Genomic DNA, 18,259 nt, shown 5'->3' with positions numbered 1-18,259 from the left:
ATCTCCTCAGATATCAAGCAGCCCCCATCTGCACCAGTATAAACGGTGGCTCAGAGGGTACCATTTGTGCAACAGTACAGTGACTGGAACCCCCTTCCTCCCCCAGTGAACAACTAGAGAAAAGCCTCGGAGGGGATCCTCAGGTAGGGAGGGGGACTCGGCTTTGCCCCACTCTGGGTACAGAAGAAACAAGGTCACAGCACTGGGACATTGGAAACACCCCCAGCAGATACCCCAGCATCACACAGTACTGAGATACTGGGAACACCCCCAGTGTGGTCACCCAACACATATGCACTGCTGCGTACTGCTCTTGCCGCCCCTTAAAATCAACGGTAATCAGGAACATCCGTCCTGGCAGGACTGGGCTTCATGCACCACTTCCCACAATCTCTCCTGAGGTCAAACACGGTCAGCCAGAGGCAGAAAGAAGGGGACGAAGCTGTTCTGGTGCCTTAACTGAGGGCAGCAGAGCCTCAAAGTTGAGGACCTTACATCCCCTCTCCCACCCAGAAGCAGTTAATCTGATTCCCATCTGTATCCTGGGCTGACCTTCCTCTCCAAGTCCCCCCCAACAGAGCCAGGAGGGTGCCCGTAAGCAGACTCCTCATACTGCTACCATCTGCATTTATACGATGCTGTCTCTGCCCATTATTTAATTAATTCAGGTCAACGAACAGCTTTGCACATGTTATTAGCAATTATAAAACCAGAGAACTGAAGTTTCACACATGCGTGCGCCAAAGTACTGGAGAGGAAGAAATAAAGAGAACAGACAAGAGGTGGACTTTTTAAAAAAAAAAAAATTAAAATAAAATTATAAAAGAAAAATCAGACATGATAAATAGCCATAAGATAAACTCAGCAATCAAGATAAAAAAAATATCAATCAGATACTTTTGGATTGGCCCATATTTATCCTAAGCTCAATACTCCACCCAAATCCTTGCTGATCCTTGGGACAGAGATGGCTTCAAGGTGGAAGAACGGCAGGGGGACTATGTTTAGATGAAAATGTGGTTACTTCAGTGTTAGTGGGTGAGGTGACAAGCTCAGGCTGTATGATGGCTGATCGTGGTTGCCAACTAGGCCACATGTGAAATCAATGAAAATCTAAGTTGCTAAGCACTCCTGTAAGATTATGTTTTTTATTTTTAAAAAAATCTGTTTGCGTATTTGAAGAGGAGAGAGCTATCTTGAATCTGGGCCTCGCCCTCGGGTGGCGAGTAAAAGGACGTGGAAGGAAGAAACTGTTATGTTTGTTTTTACCTGCTTGCCCTCACTCTCGCTGGCGAGTTCGTCTCTCCAATTGCTGCCGCCAGCACTAAATCCAACTCCTTCAGGATTCCAGGAAACTGAAAGCCAACAGCTGTCCAGGAATCCTCGAGCACTCTAGAGCCAGATGGCAACTGCGAGAAGTCAGACACCAGGAACTGCACAACTACTGGACGCTTGGACTTTCCATCACGAGCCAGACCTCGCTAGACCACCCAGATGGACCACAGCCTGTATCTGGTATATACCTCCATCTATCAGTTCTGTTCCTTCAGAGAACCCTGGCTAATACAGGCTTTCCTTCTGGCCACGGAGGCATGGATGTCCCAGAATGTCCTTGCTTCTTCTACAAAGGTCTCATCTCCAAATGCAAGTATTCCAGGCAGAGACCTACACCTCATAGGTTCTTGCATCTGAGATGACAGATTAGCACATGTCCCGTATGTGGGGACCATGCTGATCAGATGAGCAGGAAAGAGGCTGAGCTGGGAGAAGGCTGCAAAATGAGGTCACCTGGGTGATCTGGAGGGCCCTATGCAGCAGCTCGTGAGTCCCCGAGAACCCAGCTAAGGCCCTAGAACCTGCTTCAAACAGCCCCCGCAAAGGCTGTAGAGCCTTCCACCGGGGCCAATTTCAGCCCATCTTACCATAGATCTTAAAAGGTTCAAGTCCCTGCCTGCCCCTATCAGGAGGCCCCAGGAACACAGAAGGGTGGATCTAGAGCCCACTTCACCTAGGGCCATGCTTCATGGAAGAGCTGGATCCCCAGTACACGGGAGCTGCACCAGTCAGTGCTGATATAGGCACGAAGCCTCCAGGACAGGGGTGTGACCGGGATTTCTACCTGGAACTCGACTCTTGTGTGTAGCCCCTGGTCAGGGAGGGTAGTAAAGCAGATCTAAGCTAGCTGATCCCTAGCTCAGTTTCCTCAGCACAGACCTTGCATATAGTAAATGTTCAATTAATAGTTGCCATGGTACATCATCCAGAGGGTGGAAGAGAGATTTAGTCAGGAATATGACTTCAGCACAGGGGCTGTGCTCGTGGACAGGACATGGGGCCGGTGAGACAGCTCAGTGTGTGTTTGCCCCCACACTTGATAACCTGAGTTCAATCCCCAGAACCCACTGGTGAAAGGAGAGACTTGATTCCTGAAGCTGTCCTCTGACCTCCCATCCATAACACAAAATAAGTGAAATGCGATTACAATATTTTTAATAAAGTAAATCTTAGATGCTAGAGAGATGGATCAGTGGATAAGAGCACTTACTGCTTTTGCAGAAGAGCAAATTCAGTTCCTACCACCCAGACTGAACAGTTCATAAGTGCCTGTGGCTCCAGCTTCAGGGATTCAAAATGTCTGGCCTCCTCTGGCACCTGCACTTAGCAATGTAATAGTCCATGCACAGGAATAATAATAATAATAATAATAATAATAATAATCTCTTTTGAAATTAAATCTTCAAAGAAAGAAAAGAAGAGGGAAGGAAGATAAAGCACAATTATGATTTAAAGTACTTGCTGCTCTTCCAGAAGACTCAAGTTCCCAGCACCTATATCCAGTGGCTTATAACCACCTATAACTGTAACCAGAGGATCTAGTGCCTCTCCTGGCCTCCATGGGCACTCAAACAGGTCTCTCACTCATACACACACATGCACGCACACACACACACACACAGACACACACGCACACACAAGCATGCACACATGCACACACTTGCAGGTGGGGGGAGAGACATACATACACATAAATAAAAATCTTTTTCAGAAAAATCTGTTTCTAATGACAGAGCATGGGCTTCAGAGATGGCTCAGGCAGTAAAGTGCTTGCTTCACAAGCATGGGGACCTGAGTTCAATCCCCAGTATCCACTTAAGGGGCAAGGGGTGCATAATGACATGTGTTTGTGATTCCAGATCTCAGGAGGTGGAGCAAGGTAGATGTCTGGGACTTGCTGGCCAGCCAACCTGATCTAATGGGAGAACTCAAGGTCATTGAGAGAATCTCTTCCAAAAAAAAAAAAAAAAAAAAAAAAAAAGATGGGACCCAAGGAATGGCCACCAAGGTTGATGTCCACATGTGCTCATTCACACACAGAGACTCTGGGGATAGAACCCATAGCCTTTCACATACAAAGCAAATGCCTTAGGACAGCAGATTAAACAACAATGAACACAATAGCTAAACCATGGAAGTCCAGGAACTTGGGGCTGGCACTGCCTCCCAGGGTGGTAGGAATCGTTCTTCCTGGCCCAGCTGCCACAGAAAGCACAAGAACATATGAGTGGGGAGGGACTGCCCCACACAGTGGCAGGACTATGACAATTAGACACAGCTGGGCCACATGGCGTAAAAGCACAGTGGCCCCTTACCTGCCCCAGCCTCTCCCTCTTGCAGCTTCTGAAGTCAGCTGCACTGACAGATGCTACACCCCACAATGACTCCTCTTACAATGGCCTGAACTCTTCCAGAAGGGGCCCAAAGCGTCTCCCTCCCACCTCCTGCCTGAGCCCCTGTAGCCCACAGTCTCCCTAGCCTGCATGGTGGCTGATCCCAGCACCCTGGTTTTCCACAAGGCAGCTGCTGAGAGGCCCAGCTCCCTCACCCTACAAAACGAGGGGGAATTAGCAACTGCCCTGTGCCTCAGGCACTGAGTGTTTACAGGGGACATAAACATCGTGCTGACAGGCTTGGCACACACTGTGAGCTCAGCCCCAGGCAGGAGGCTGGCAGGCAAGTCTGTGACAAACCACCATGAACTTGTTACTAGGAAACCAAAGGGGACATGGGGCTTTTTTTTTTTTTTTTTTTTTTTTTTTTGACCTCGGCCCACACCAGACTTCGGTTCATTTCAGGGCACAGGCAGCTGAGAGTGGCTGCTGTGGACTGGATCATCTGTTTGTGGGGACAGATGGACAGACAAGGAGCCTAGACACCTTTAATCACTCTCTGTTGGAGGAGTCACTCTGCCTACAGGTAGGTGCCAGGAACTACCTAGTCAGACTCACCTGGCTACAAGCCTGTTGGGGCCCTGTCCCACCCCTCACCCTCCAACACACACACGCACGCACGCACGCGCGCGCGTATTCACACGCATACAAAGAGAGAGAGAGAACAATTGCCTCTTTTCTGGGAATTCTTTCTAAGTAGCAGAAAAGCCTAGAAACATCGACAAATAAATAAGCAAGCAAGCAGGCGGCACTGGGTCACAAGGGCTAGTCCCACAGGGACATCCTAGGCCCCGGGCAGATGGTCCAGGGTTTCGGTTCCTCCTTGTCACATGACATAGACTATGTGGCCCCCAGCGAGGCATTTCCCCTCCTGAAGCTCTAATTATCAGCTGCAAAATGGAGGACGGAGCCCCCACTTATGTTGTCAGGGATGAAATGGCATGGAATTCTGCAGGGGCAATGTGGGGGACACACAGGGATCCTTCACATAAGGGATGCAATATTCTAAGTATCTGTCACCCCTGGGTCCTGTCCCCAGCCCTCTCTTGGTGGGGGTGACTGCCAGGGTACATGTGTGAAGACCAGAGGACAGCTTGAAGGAGTCAGTTCTCTCCTCCTACCTAGTAGGCCCCGGAATCGAACTCAGGCTGTCCGGCTCGACTGCAAGCACCTCTACCTGCTGAGCCATCTCGCTGGTCCTGGTTCTTCCTTCTAAGACGCTGTGTTAGGCTCAGGTCAAGTGAGCTGCCTCCTCTGCTCCTTACAAAGGACCTGTAGGGACCACTCTCTAGTGCCGTAGAAAAACAATGAAGACTCAGTGTCAAGGTCACCCAGCACTCTGGACACACTTCAGGAGGAGGCATCCTTTTAGCATGGCAGGGCTGTGGGTGGCTTCTTGGAGGTGACATCTGGGCTGGGTTTTGTAGAATGAGTAGGAGTTTGGAAGTCAATACAAAAGATGCCGAATGCCTGACTGAACTTCACAATGGAGCCCTGCGCGGCCTGCTTACTCATTTTGCAGGGTTCTCGTATGTGCTTCTGTGTGCCATATCTGTGTTAAATACAAGACATGACATCTGGAAGACCAAGTCTTCCTCTCTCAGGGTTCCTAAAAGACATCATTGTATTTGCAAGGCCCCGTTAAACAGGACAAAGCTCTCTGCTAAGTTCCCAAGTAGGATTAACGAGACCCAGACTCTCCCCAGAGCCCTGCCCAAAACTCAGCAGTGGCTGACCTGGCATGCAATTCAACAGACTCGGAAGAGTCCCCAGAAGCCATTCCAACGGAAGTTGTTAGGGTGGGGGTACATTTTCTTGGGTTTGGGTAGCCGCTGGTAAGGTGACCCTGTTCCTGTAAGCAACAACATTAATGAAACTCATGGGGTCACTGCTGTAGTCTGAATGTAACTGGCCCCCAAAAGCTCACAGAGAGTGGTAGGTGTGGCCTTGTTGGAAGAAGTGTGTCACTGTGGAGGCAGGATTTGAGGTCTCCTATGCTCAACCCAGTGTCACAGTTCACTTCCTGTTGCCTGAGGATCAAGATGTAGAACTCTCGGCTCCTTCTCCAGCACTGTGTCTGCCTCCGTGCCACCATGTCCCTGCCATGATGATAATGGGCTAAATGTCTGGAACTGTAAGCCACCCCATTATATGTTTTCCTTTGTAAGAACTGCATGGTCAGGGCTGGAGAGATGGCTCAGAGGTTAAGAGCATTGCCTGCTCTTCCAAAGGTCCTGAGTTCAATTCCCAGCAACCACATGGTGGTTCACAACCATCTGTAATGGAGTCTGGTGCCTTCTTCTGGCCTGCAGGCATACACACAGATAGAATATTGTATACATAACAAATAAATAAATATTTTTTTAAAAAAAAAGAATTGCATGGTCATGGTGTCTCTTCACAGCAAAAGAAACCTAACTAAGACAGGAATGGGAAGGAAGATTGTGAGACAGCACTTGAGGCACAAGGGTAAGGATCTGAGTTAAAATCTCCAGAACCCACGTAAAGGTTGAACATGGTAGCAAGAGCTTCTGTAATCCCAGTGCTCTTACGGAGAGATGGGAGGCCATCAGGAGAACCCTTGGGAACTCACCGGTCAGCTCCCCCAGTGGGAGCAGCAGAAAGAGAACGAAGCCCTGTTGAAGTAGAAGGTGAAGATTGTCCTCAGACCTCCACACATATGCTGTGGCACAGGAGTCTAATGCACGCGCACACACACACACACACACACACACACACACTTACATTATACACATATGCACACAGACAGACGTGAATACAGAAGTGGGGCAGTTGTGAAAACAGGGATTAGCAGGAGTGAAGGAGGGGTGGATATGATCAAAACTGTCCTGTTCATATATGAAAACGTCACAATGAAACCCATTATAGATAACTAATATATGCTAATAAAACACATTTAAAGAAAAAGAAAAAGAAAAGAAACCAAGCTGGGCACAGTGGTGCACACCTGTGATCCAAGCCCTTGGGAGACTGGGGTAGGAGGATGGCAGGGAGTCCCAGGGCAGCCCAGGTTACAGAGTGACAGAGGACAAGATGTGACTCCATTTCAAAACAACAACAAATTAAAAATCCTAGACACATCAAGGAAGCCCTTTCCTCCCAGCCTGGATGGGTGTGTCTGGAGCAGATGCCACCTGGATGGCATGGGGTAAAAGGGAAGCGGAAGTAGTTCAGATGCAGGGTGACAGTCTCTGGACTACACAGGTGCCAACCATGCACCAGCACCAAGGCAGATTCTGCCAGGCAGCACTTGGGGTAGCAGGGCCATTACTCAGACATGAATTCTAACCTCAGCTCTGCCCTTCCATAGAGGGGGTCCCTGGGCAGGTGCCTTCAACCTCTCAAAGCCCTAGCTCCTTCCAGGTTCTAGAGCCTCTACCCAGCCCATCCCAGAAGACAGGAACCAACTGACAGAGATGTGGTCCCATGACCACCGGTTTCATGATTCCATTCAGCCAGTCCCCATGGCCAGAATTTCTTTTCTTTTTTTTTTTCATTTGGTAATTACAGATCTGAAGTGATTCTGCTTTTATTTCCTTCACGTTAAGCCAATCATGGAATTTCACAGTGATTTCTGGGGTGGGGCAGAAGGAAAGTGTATTCAGAATGATCGAGGCCACGGCCTGGTTGGCCTGAGAAGGTGCAAGCAGGCGGGCCCCACTGGGGAAGCTGGAGGAGCACCGACTGCCCCGCTGGCAGGTAGGTGATGTTCCGAGAACGGGAGAGCTGGTAAGCAATGTCCTCAGCTGCCTCCAGCTTCCGCAGCTCAATCAGGCCGTCGCCGGCCGTGGCCAGGGAGTTGGCGATCAGCTCGGCTGCCTTGGAGTCGCCCTCAGCAGAGATGATGGCTGCCTTCTTCTGCTGCTCAGCCTTTTCCACCACAAATCTGGCCCTCTCCGCTTCCTGCTGAGCCACCTGTTTGGCTTCCACTGCTTCTGTGAACTCCTTCCCGAAGGTCAGATGTGTCAAGGACACGTCATCCAGGATGAGCCCAAATGTTGCTGCTCTCTCTGTGAGGTCATCACTCACCTGCCGGGAGACCAGCTCTCGCTGGGTGATCAATTCTCCAGCATCAAAGCGAGCCACCACCGACTTGAGGATCTCTGTGGTGATGGAAGGCAGCACCCGCTCATCATAATCCTCGCCGATGCTGGTGTAGATACGGGGGAGCTGGCTGGCCACCGGCCGGAAGAGGATGCGTAGTGTGATGTTGACATTCTGCAAATCTTTGCTACCAGTGATGACTGGTACATTCCGTGGTCGCGAGCGGCAGTCAAAGATAATTGGCTTCTGTACCCACGGGATGAGAAAGTGAGTCCCTTCCCCTACCACGACGTCCTGTACTCCACGGAATCGGTCAAAGATGACAGCTCTGTGCCCAGCATCCACATTATACAAGGCAGAGTTCACCACGCCTCCTGCCACGGTTAAAGCCAGGCCGAACTTTCCGATGGACTCAAACACTTTGGCAGCCATGATTCCTTCTGTCGCACCCACTCACACCTGCTTTCACTCTGACCTCCACATGAATTCCCCCCAGAATTTCTTGTTCTGTAGAACAAGAAGCCCAAGACAGGATATCTGTGAATGCCTACACCAAGGAGAAGCCCATCTTGCACAAGTGAGACACCAAGGGACACCCGGGAGGCAGCTCCACCCACAGCAATGCTGGAAGTTCAGTCAAGGTGACTTAGGCAAGAAAGGGAAAAGGGGCTACACGGTGGTGGCCTTTAATTCCATCACTCAGGAGGCAGAGGCAGGTGGTTCTCTGTGAGTTCAAGGCCAGCCTGGTCTACAGAGTGAGTTCTAGAACAGCCAGGGTTACACAGAGAAACCCTGTCTCAAAAAACATAGAGAGGGAGAGAGGGAGGGAGGGAGGGAGGGAGGAAGGAAGGAAGGAAGGAAGGAAGGAAGGAAGGAAGGAAGGAAGGAAGGAAGGAAGGAAGCCTTTTGATCTCTGGCTCTCACCCACTTAGGAAGCCCAGGGTCTCAGCCTTAAGCAGCAAGCCCACAGGACAAGAGCACAACTTCACACTGTGAGCCCCAATGCAAAGGCCTGCCTGTAAGAGCTGCCTACCCTGTCCTCTAGCCCATGGCCTTCTCGCCAGCCATCACCTCAGCCATGAACCTCAGGAACTTGAACTGAGGTGTGAGGGCGCCGTCCCCACCTCTACTCAGGGAGGAGGTCTTACTTTTCGCCCTTCTCAACTATAAGAGATTGGTCTGTACTCTTTCTAGGGGTGTGTGGCCACAGATGCCTTCTGAAGGAGTCAGGAGACATGTTGTTGTTGCTTGGGAGAACAAAGACTCACGCAGCCCAGGCTGGCCTTGAACTCCTGATTCTCCTATCCCAGCGCCTGAAGTGCCAGCATTACAGGTGTGCCCCACCATGCCTGGCTTTTTATCCCTCCCCACACTGAGTCTTTTCTGGGAAGTCTGCTCTAAAGCTCACCCCTTGGGGAAAGGAGCTATTTGGGGTGAATGTAGAGCATCCCAAACACACCCTCCCGACTCACCCCAGGCTCCGAGCATGGCATCCTGCATACTCCTGCCTCAAGGAGCAGTGCTGAACTAGAAAACTCCAAAGACAGATTTTAGACTTAGCTTTCTCTGACAGTGTTGAGCAGAGGGAGGACCATGGGCTGGGGTAGAGATGGGTTCCCACTTGAATGAGGGTCCCACAGGGATTCGGCCCTTGCTCTCTGCTAGTAAAGAGCATTGCAGAGTGGCCAAGGTTTGGCGTTTCTGGGGTCAGATGGGAGAAAAACCACCCTCCCATCACTGCCATCCCTTCCACCCCTCTGTACCTCAAACTCCCCCCCCCCCCCAGGAGCGTGGAAGGACTCCAACCCGCCTTCATTTATATGCCTTAAGAATTAGGCATATAAAGCTGTTTCATAATGCAATAAAATATGCAGCTATACCCTTACAGAAAAGTTACAGTCCCCGGCTGGGCACGAGCCCATTTGTTCAAGGCTGAAAACTAATTCAGCTCAGAGGACAATGAAGCCAGAGCCAGCACAAAGCAGGCTCTGCTGTAACAGACTGTGAAGTCTGTGACCTCAAAGGGACATCCGTGCAGGTTTCAGAGTGGAGATGGAGAAATTGGGGCCCTTGGAGGGACCAAGAAACCTGAGGCAGTAAACACAGAGCTGGAGAGCTACACAGCCTGCGGTGGGTGACGCACACCCTTGCTTTCCTGGGCCCTGGGAAGGTCCCAGCCATGTCACCTGGGCACAGAGAGCCCTGGAAAGCAAGAGGAAGACAATGGGCCAAAGCCAGACATTTGCAGCCGTGGAGCCCTGGTTGCTGCACCTCACATGTGTGCGTTATTCTTGCGTATTCAGCTCTTCTGTATAAAATGACACTAGCCCTGCAGATGTAGACTGGGGGGCAGACCTGAGAGGTGGGCTCGGACACTTTTAGAGGCAGGCCATTATGCAAATGCAGGTGCCACTTTTTAGAGCGACTGAAAAGCAGGCCTTTCCTTTTGGGCTTATTTTGCTTAATAATGACATTTTTAAGTGGCAGTGTTTTGTGTTCGTTGTCTCAGGCAGCTGCTCTGATTACTTGATCACACATTGCTTAACAATCTGAAGAGGGGGCTGAGAGCCCTTTCCAGTGTTCCTGACGTGTGGGGTTCTGCTCAAGCTCCCGGAAGGACATTTGAGACCATGGCTCCTATTGCCCAGCTCAGTGGCTCAGGGCCATGCACGGTTGTCATGTAACAAATGAATCTGGACCAATCACAGACTATATGCCTGGCCAGGGAACTGACTGCAAACGCAATTTCTTGTTGGCAGCTGTTCCGCGGAAAACACCGCTCTGGCAACATTTTGGGTCAATCAGTTCAAATAAAATACATTCTTCAGATTAACTTCACCTGTTTCTGCTTAGGCTTTTCCTGTGGCTACTAGAAAATCAGCAGTCAGGCATATAACTCATGTTTGCTCTCCTCCACGCAGTGCTGCCACCGCCACTTAGAAGCCGGGGAGAGAGATGGTCTCAGTCAATGAAGCCGGTTCAGGAGGAGTCCCCAGGTGCCCACGACATCCGTGAGCACCCTGTAGTTCCAGTGCTGCTACCTTCGCAACAGGCCCACCAACCAGGTACTGACGTCATGTGTTACAATGAAGGAAACCAAGGTACATGGAAGCAAGCAATCTGCCAAGACCACCTGGGCAGGAAACAGCAGCCCTAGGGCTCAGCGCACTGCTCCATCAGTGCACGGCCCAGGCGGACAATAGAGGCCGCCCATAGACCAGACCTGGAGCACCAAGGAGGCAGTCACATCAGGGAGCCAGTGCTTAACACACCCCCTCCACCACCGCCACCAACAAGCTGCAGTGTCTGGGTCAGGGTGGCTGAAACGTCCTGGAGACATGCAACATGATCACTATTGAGGATCCAGGCCCCTATACTCTGAAATGTTCCCCCCAGCACACAGCTGCTCCCACAAGATGACACTCTCCCCAGCTGCTGCCCCATGCCCTCCCAGGGCGGTCTGCTTGTGTAATGGGCAAACGTCACTACCAGTTCCACAGCGACCAGGAAATCTGCCTTCCAGGGAAAGAGGAAGAAAGGCAGGGGGAAAAGTGTAGAAAATTTATTAAACTCGAGCCACTGGGACCAGATGGCAACTTAAAGATTCAGACTCAGCCTCGTTCCCTGTAATTTACGGTTCAGGTTTGCAGTAACGGCAAGGTTAGGGATTAAGGGGGCTCAGGGTGAATGCCGTGGAGGAACAGCTTCCGGCCGAGCAAGGCTACATGGTCTCCAACTTACATTCCTACGAGAGCAGTTCCAGCTTATCCTGGAGAAAGAGACCAGTGGCAAACCAGAAGGGGCAGAGGAAGAGGGAGGTGGGTACCCAGGTTCCAGGCCAGGCTGATCACATGTGAGTCCTTGAGATTGAAAGGCATCCCATGAACCACAGTACACAGGCTACCTCCAGGATAGCAGCTTGGAAAACATGCTAGCCCTAAAATATCAGGATATCTCATCCCTAGATACACAAAACCCACATGGTCCTTGTCCTTCCAAATTCCAGGCTGTGCCCACCTGAGGGCACTTTTCCAGGAGACACAGGATGAAAACTTAGGAGAGACCTCAGGAGAGCTGCTCCCGGCACTGGCCCAGACACAGTTTCCCGGCCTCTATAGGATCACCCAATTGGAGGAGAGGTTAGGGCAAACTTAGAGTCAAAGTTCAGCATGCCACTCACTAGCTGAGTGACACAAACCAGCTGCAGCCTCCCTCTGGGCTCATTTCCCAGTCTGTGAAGTGGAGGCAGCAGAAGGCTAGAGTTTACAAAGCATGAGAGGGGAAGGGCATCGTGCATGGTCCCAGCAAGAAGAGCTAGCGAACACTGCCCATACTGTAGCCCCTTACAGCGCCACCGACGCCACACCAGATACACCAGGCACGTACTAAGGGCTGGAGTCTCAGACACAGGGCCTGACCTCAGAACCCTCCTGGTTTCCGGGAGACATTTAACCACCTGACCACTGAGTCTCTAAGATAGCAAATAGAGGCGCAGGTGCTGTGGGTAGCTCACACAAGGCTTCCCACAGCGAGGGCACCTAGGATAACCCTGAGCCCAGCACATATTCCAGACTGCAACACCAGGGCAGAGGCGCCATGCCCTGAGGATCTCCCTTGTGCTATGCCACCAGCCTGAATCCCTTTCCCCCAGTTCTCTGTACCCACATGGTGTTCTGCCTGCACCTGAGTGTTTCAAGCCCCTCTCTAACCCTGGAGAGAGGTCAGAGTCACAAATAGGATCCAGCAGGCAAAGGACTCAAGGTCTTGGATGACTTTCACGAACTCATTTCCGGCTTAGTGTACTCCCTATAGCCCAGGAGGATTCCACAGATGTCTGAAGGAACTCTGGGCTTCCCACCCACGGGAGCATCCCAGGCCTCCTGGCAACCCATTTTGGAATTCCCTCTGCCTCTCACAGAACTGCAAGACAGGGCTGCCAGGCTAAGACAGACAAGCTAAGCTATGAATGAGTTCCAGGTATGTCTGACCGCTGTCTGTGGGCTGCATGGGGCCCAGAACGGCTATGAATGAAGCCCAACACAAATCATAAACTTGTTTCAGACAAATAATGGGGGGCGGCGGCGCTCATGAGCATTAACTTTGTAGGTGACAGTGTCCCATCACAATGTCCCAAGGTTAGACCATCTAATAGAGACCCTGCAAACACACCATGCTCCATCTCTGGAGACCCCACAGATTGGGGGGTGATGAGTGCAGATTGGGGGTGGGGAGGTGAGTGCAGAAAACCCCTTAACTGCAGGTGCTCAGAACACGCAGCCCCAGCACATCTGATTCCTTTCTGAGCTATTGTCCACACTGAGACAATAGGAGGGAGAGAGATAGCCAGTCTCCACAGAAGAAACACATTTCTCAGAATGCGATAAAACTGAGGACAGCAGTTTACCAGGAGACCCAAAGGAACCTCAAGCTTGGGAGAAAAGCAGACACACAGGCCAGAGGCTGCCAATAACAAACTAGGTCCTGGGCAGAACCAGCCCCTCCCAGCCAGGGTCCCTCCCAGCTTCTCACAGTAAGTCTCAGGGTGAGCTATTTCCCTTCCTGGACAGAGAGCTGGGTAATCCCACACTGACCACATGATCCCATTCATATGACCACAGAAGGCTGTAGAGCTAGGCCAAAGGCTCCGTCATCCCTGTGGGGGAAATGACCCAACTCGGCCTGGCCTGTATGTAGTAGAGAGGGGAAAAAAAATCCTCAGAGGAATTAAGCAGAATGGGGCCACTAAGAGATGGGGAACCAGCTCTCCCCTGCAAGCTACACCCTAATCAGGAGGCTATAAGTATGGCACCCAAAGGCCAGGAAAGAGGAGCACAGGAACACCTCACCTGTCCGGTGCCACTCCCAGCACCCCCACAGAAGGAAACCTTCCAAGAGAAAGGCCACCAACCATGACCAACAGACACCAAGGCAGTTACCAGGCGGCCGGGCAGCCTTCTAGAAGGCAGAGGGTGCACAGCAAGCATTGTAACTCAGCCACGCAGAAACCACAGCTTCTGGCAGGGACACCAGAGAGAGGACAATCAAGGCTGCCGCTGCCTTGAGAGCAGCTTGTTCAGCTGCTGAGCCTGGGGCTCCTTCCTCGTGTCCACCCCCACCACCGGCCTTCCTCTACTTACTCGGCCAGCTCTTCCAGGCTTCGGTAGACATCGTCATCATTCTCGGCTGTCTCCTCTGAGGGAAAAGGCCTGCAGAGAGAAGGCAAAAGTGAGGACGGTGGATCTCTACATCCCTGCCACCGTGCAGGGTACGGGCCGGTCCACAGGCCACCTTAGGCCCCACCTGACAGCGAAGCATCCCGGCTTGTCAGCGTCTTCCACCATCCTGCATGACAGACCCAGCCCTCTAGGTCGGTGGACCCAGGGGCGCAGTTCCTGGGCCATGGGTGAGTCGGCCCTCAGCTGGTCCAAGCCTCCCTACCCCATATTGAGGATATGAAGGCATATGAAGGGTCTAGTCCAAGGGCTTTTGTCCTCTGTCACTACACTGCCATTATCTCCACAACAGCCATACTCTGGAGGGCTATAGGAAAAACATGGGGGCCTCCCAGGATACCTTGAGCTACAACACAGGGTAGGGAAGTAGCCCGTCCTGGTCCCCCAAGGAGGGAAGCCTAGAAGGCTGCCCAGTTATCTCCTGCTCTTCAGAGCCTGTGAGGATAACAGGTGCTCCCCACCGGGACCCAGTGAAGATAGGAAAGGCCCTAATGAGCTCCAACCCATCATGGCCACCCATCCACAAGGGCGTACGGTCAGTCCTGTGTCCTCCTATGACAGTACCTTGGGAGCAGGAGCTGTGTAGAGATACGGCCCTGAAGGGCACCACTGGACAGCTGCAATCCCCAAGGCACGTGCCACACCACAGCCTTTAAGTCACCACATCACAACTCCATTAGCAGCAGCCTCCCTAATGACCGTTCCCTAAGTTGCCCTATACCTTGTCAGTGTAAGGTTCTAGCCCCTACTGGGGGGGAGGGGCTTCATCTTACAGCCATCCCCGTGATACCATCTCCTCTTTGGGATTCCCCCACCAAGAAAAACTCCACTCAGGGAGAGTGACAACGAACTCCATGCAGTCAGATCCCAGGGATGCTTCCAGCCACTGCCACCTCCTCCTTCCCCCAGGTAACCACAGCTTTATAATTCACTGTCATCAAACTGGTCATCCTCATGTCTCCTTAATGGCCTCCTGCTTCAGCCCCAGCCCCCACAGCTTATACCCCACCAAGCAGCTAGAGCACACGGTCAAGACACGGGCTGGCCTCATCTCTTCCGGGCTTCGGCATCCAGCAGCTCCCACCTCCCAGAGACAGAACCTATCCCAACTGAGGCACCATTTTACCAGCCAACACCTGCTCTTCCAAACCAGGACACGAGCCTCAGAGGGAGAGGCCCAACCGGGAACACCAACGTCCCCGTCACTCTCTTCTGGGCACCCTACCGCAGTCCTCCACCCGAGGCAGACCCTGTCTGCTTGCTTCTGGGTCCGCAGCCCCTGCAGCTGCAAGCAACAGAAAAAGGAGGAGCTGTCACTCACCCTGACCCTCCCCGCCATGACCCTGGGGAAACTATATTGGCAGATCAAAGCTGGGGAGCAGGGTGCAGCTCAGAGTGTGGGGTATGGGACTGGAGTGAAGGGAGTCATCCTGTGTCACACCCCCACCCCCATTTCCTGCAGCCAAGTCTGGGAAAGCTTTTCACAGCCTAGGGACAGCCGGCTGGGAGTCCTTTACCTATCTCAACTTGGGATGTTTTATTATTTTTTTTTCCCATGAACATCTTACTAGGCTGTGGTTGGGCATCTCTGCTAACTCTGTGTCCTCAAGACCCATCTCAGAGGGTAAAAGAGTGGGCTGAGCCTCTAGGAAGTGTCTCTATCGACAGGAAAGGCTGAGGAGGTATGGGTACGTGGAGAATGCCCACGAAGTTTCAGAGACTTGGAGCCATGCCAGTGCCCACTGCAGGGCCTGTGGCCCAGGAGTGTGTAGCTGAAACACACATGCTAAGCAGAGATGGCCTCCAGGGGTGAGGATCCCCAGTCTGAGGAAAGAATTGTATGCATTTAGGGATTTGGAGAGGACACAGAGGAGTTCAGAACATGCCACTGCCAAAACATGCCTCTTCTGACATACTGGTTACTTTAAGCTAAAAGAAATAGAATTAGCCAAGGCAGGAAAATGCTCTTGACCTGACCAACTGGGTGAGATAAGAGACTATGTGTAGCCATTTCCTCTGAATGGAAACGGTCCTTCCTAGAGAGGAAGTGGGCTCCTAAGACTAAAGAAAAGGAAAGACGCAAGGCCCAGGAAGTGAACAAAGCAGAACAAAAGTCACTGACAGGAAGTTTCTGAAAAGTAAAAAGATTTACAAGGCCCCTCCCCGATGTTGCATAAGTAGTGACAGGCTAGAGAGATGGCTCAGCAGGTAAAGGCATTTGTCACCAAGCCTGACGACCTTAATTGAATCCCAGGGGACCAAATGGAGAAAAGAGAGCCAACTCCTGAAAGCTGTCCCTTGAATAGTAGTAGTAGTAGTAGTAATAGTAATAATAATTTTAATGATAAGTAGTAACAGTTGCTGGGGAGAGGCTACCCTCAGACCAGCTGAGCTGACAGCAGGACACAGCTTTTGTGAGTGCTGGGAGGTCTTCTCAACAGCACAACTGCCCTTGGAGCACCGACTCCTGTGGGTGACCCCAGTCATCTCATCTGTCACTGCCACCCATTTGGGGTGAGCAGGCATCTGTCCACATTTCCCCAGGAAACTTACACAACAGGAAAACAATCTTCATTTTACAAAAGAACTCACGCTGGGAAAGAGAATGTGGATGGGGAAGGAGGGCGGTTCTAGGAGAGGGCCGCTCAGCTCTCGCCACCTGAGGACTCCATCAGCAAAGCAAGGGTGGCTTTATTCTCCAGACACTCCTCTGGTCCTTTCCTAGACCCACCCACTCTCGGGGTGATTATGCAAACTTTGACCATAGACTCCTTATCTAATCTCACATTGTTGTGAGATATCTGAACAGGTGTTCCAAACGAAATTGTTTCGCTTGAAGGGGAAAAAAAGGATAACCCTGTTTCTCTCATTAATCCGTTTTACACCAATTTAACACTAGGCCAGCCCAAGAACCTAGAAAGAGCTGAAACAGCGATGCCACCCTCCACCTGCTGCCCTGTCCTGGGAGGAGGAGGAGGAGAGCACACACTGCTCTGCAGGAGTGAAGCACAGGCCGCTCCCCTGGAGTATCCAAAAGGCCATAGGGGAAGCAGATCAAAGGCAAGAGAAGGCAGCCAGGACCTTCAAAAGCCATAGGCCAAATCTACTCATCTCCAAGAGACAAAGGTGTCCCTTTAATTAAGTCAGGCATCCCCTCCAGGCCCCAGGTGCATGTTCCAGCAGGAATCAGCTACAAATGGGAGGCCCAGCTGGGGACTGACACTGGCTGGGATCCCCTCCTTGCCTGGGGGACAGCTGACATTTTCAGTGTATGATGATTCAGCAGTGATGGGCCCAGTTCAACACTTCACATCCCCATCCTTATAGAGCCACCTCCGCTCAGAGTAACTGCCACGCCAGCCAGCTTGCTTTTTCTGCAGGTTGAACTTTTTATTTTTAAATACTTACACTGGGGGCAGGGGGCTCATAGAGATCTGCTTGCCTCTGCCTCCCAAGTGCTGGGATTAAATGTGTGCCCTGGTAAAAATATTTATTTTTAACTGATAAGAGCGCACGCTTGTGGAACAGCATACAGCGTGTCGGGACGCTTTTTCAAATAAGGATAAAGTATAGATAAAATCTATAGCGCGAAAGGAAATATCAGTGGTTAATCCTGAGTGTTAACTTGACCAGATCGATTACAGAATCATCTAGAAAAAAGGGAAGCAGACCCTGGGGTGTCTCTGAAGGTGGGTGGTGCTGTCCCACAATCTGGGGGGCTGGATGGAGTAATAGTGGGAGAAAGGGGAGCGAGCCTGCAGCGAGGTATATTCTCCGTGTATGTATGTGTCTCTGTCTCTCTGTGTACATCTTCTCTCTCTCTCTCTCTCTCTCTCTCTCTCTCTCTCTCTCTCTCTCCTCTGCCCTCTCCACCACAATGGGCTAAAACTTGCAAAACCATGAGCCAAAACCAGTCCCTCCACGGTTGTTCCTCTCAGATACTCGGTCACAGTAACCAAAGTCAGACAAGCACCATAAACTCTTATTTATGAGAAAATAAAGTTTCCCTCATACATAACATAAATGAAAAATTTTAAAGCCCCATTAAATCCTACAAAAGTGTGATGTGTATAGAATGACATGGTGGGAAAGGGCTGGGGTGCAACACTTAATGCTGAATGCAGATCGACAGGGGAAAGTCCTGTAGGACACGGCCCCGTATAAACTCTTCACACAGGGTGTATATGGGTAGAGGTTTGCGCTAGCCCTGGGGAGTGGCCAGGGATCCAGAAA

The 18,259-nt window shown here is 51.3% G+C and overlaps 1 protein-coding gene and 1 pseudogene across 2 annotated transcripts in view; both read right to left on the bottom strand.

The window, feature by feature from the left end:
* Vav2 (vav guanine nucleotide exchange factor 2) overlaps nt 1-18,259 on the bottom strand; it is a 173,676-nt gene that overhangs the window by 46,486 nt on the left and 108,931 nt on the right. For both annotated transcript variants that reach the window (XM_087899823.1, XM_087899824.1), the window contains exon 4: nt 13,931-13,999. In XM_087899823.1, the coding sequence (XP_087755949.1) occupies nt 13,931-13,999 (69 nt within the window). The remainder of the gene's footprint in view (nt 1-13,930; nt 14,000-18,259) is intronic.
* LOC125389346 (prohibitin 1 pseudogene) lies at nt 7,263-8,280 on the bottom strand (annotated as a pseudogene).

Source organism: Myodes glareolus, chromosome 21 (genome assembly GCF_982192425.1).
Source record: "Myodes glareolus chromosome 21, mMyoGla1.1, whole genome shotgun sequence".
Classification (NCBI taxonomy): domain Eukaryota; kingdom Metazoa; phylum Chordata; class Mammalia; order Rodentia; family Cricetidae; genus Myodes; species Myodes glareolus.
The sequence above is the reverse complement of the archived record's forward strand: the minus strand, read 5'-3'. Positions and strand labels throughout refer to the sequence as shown.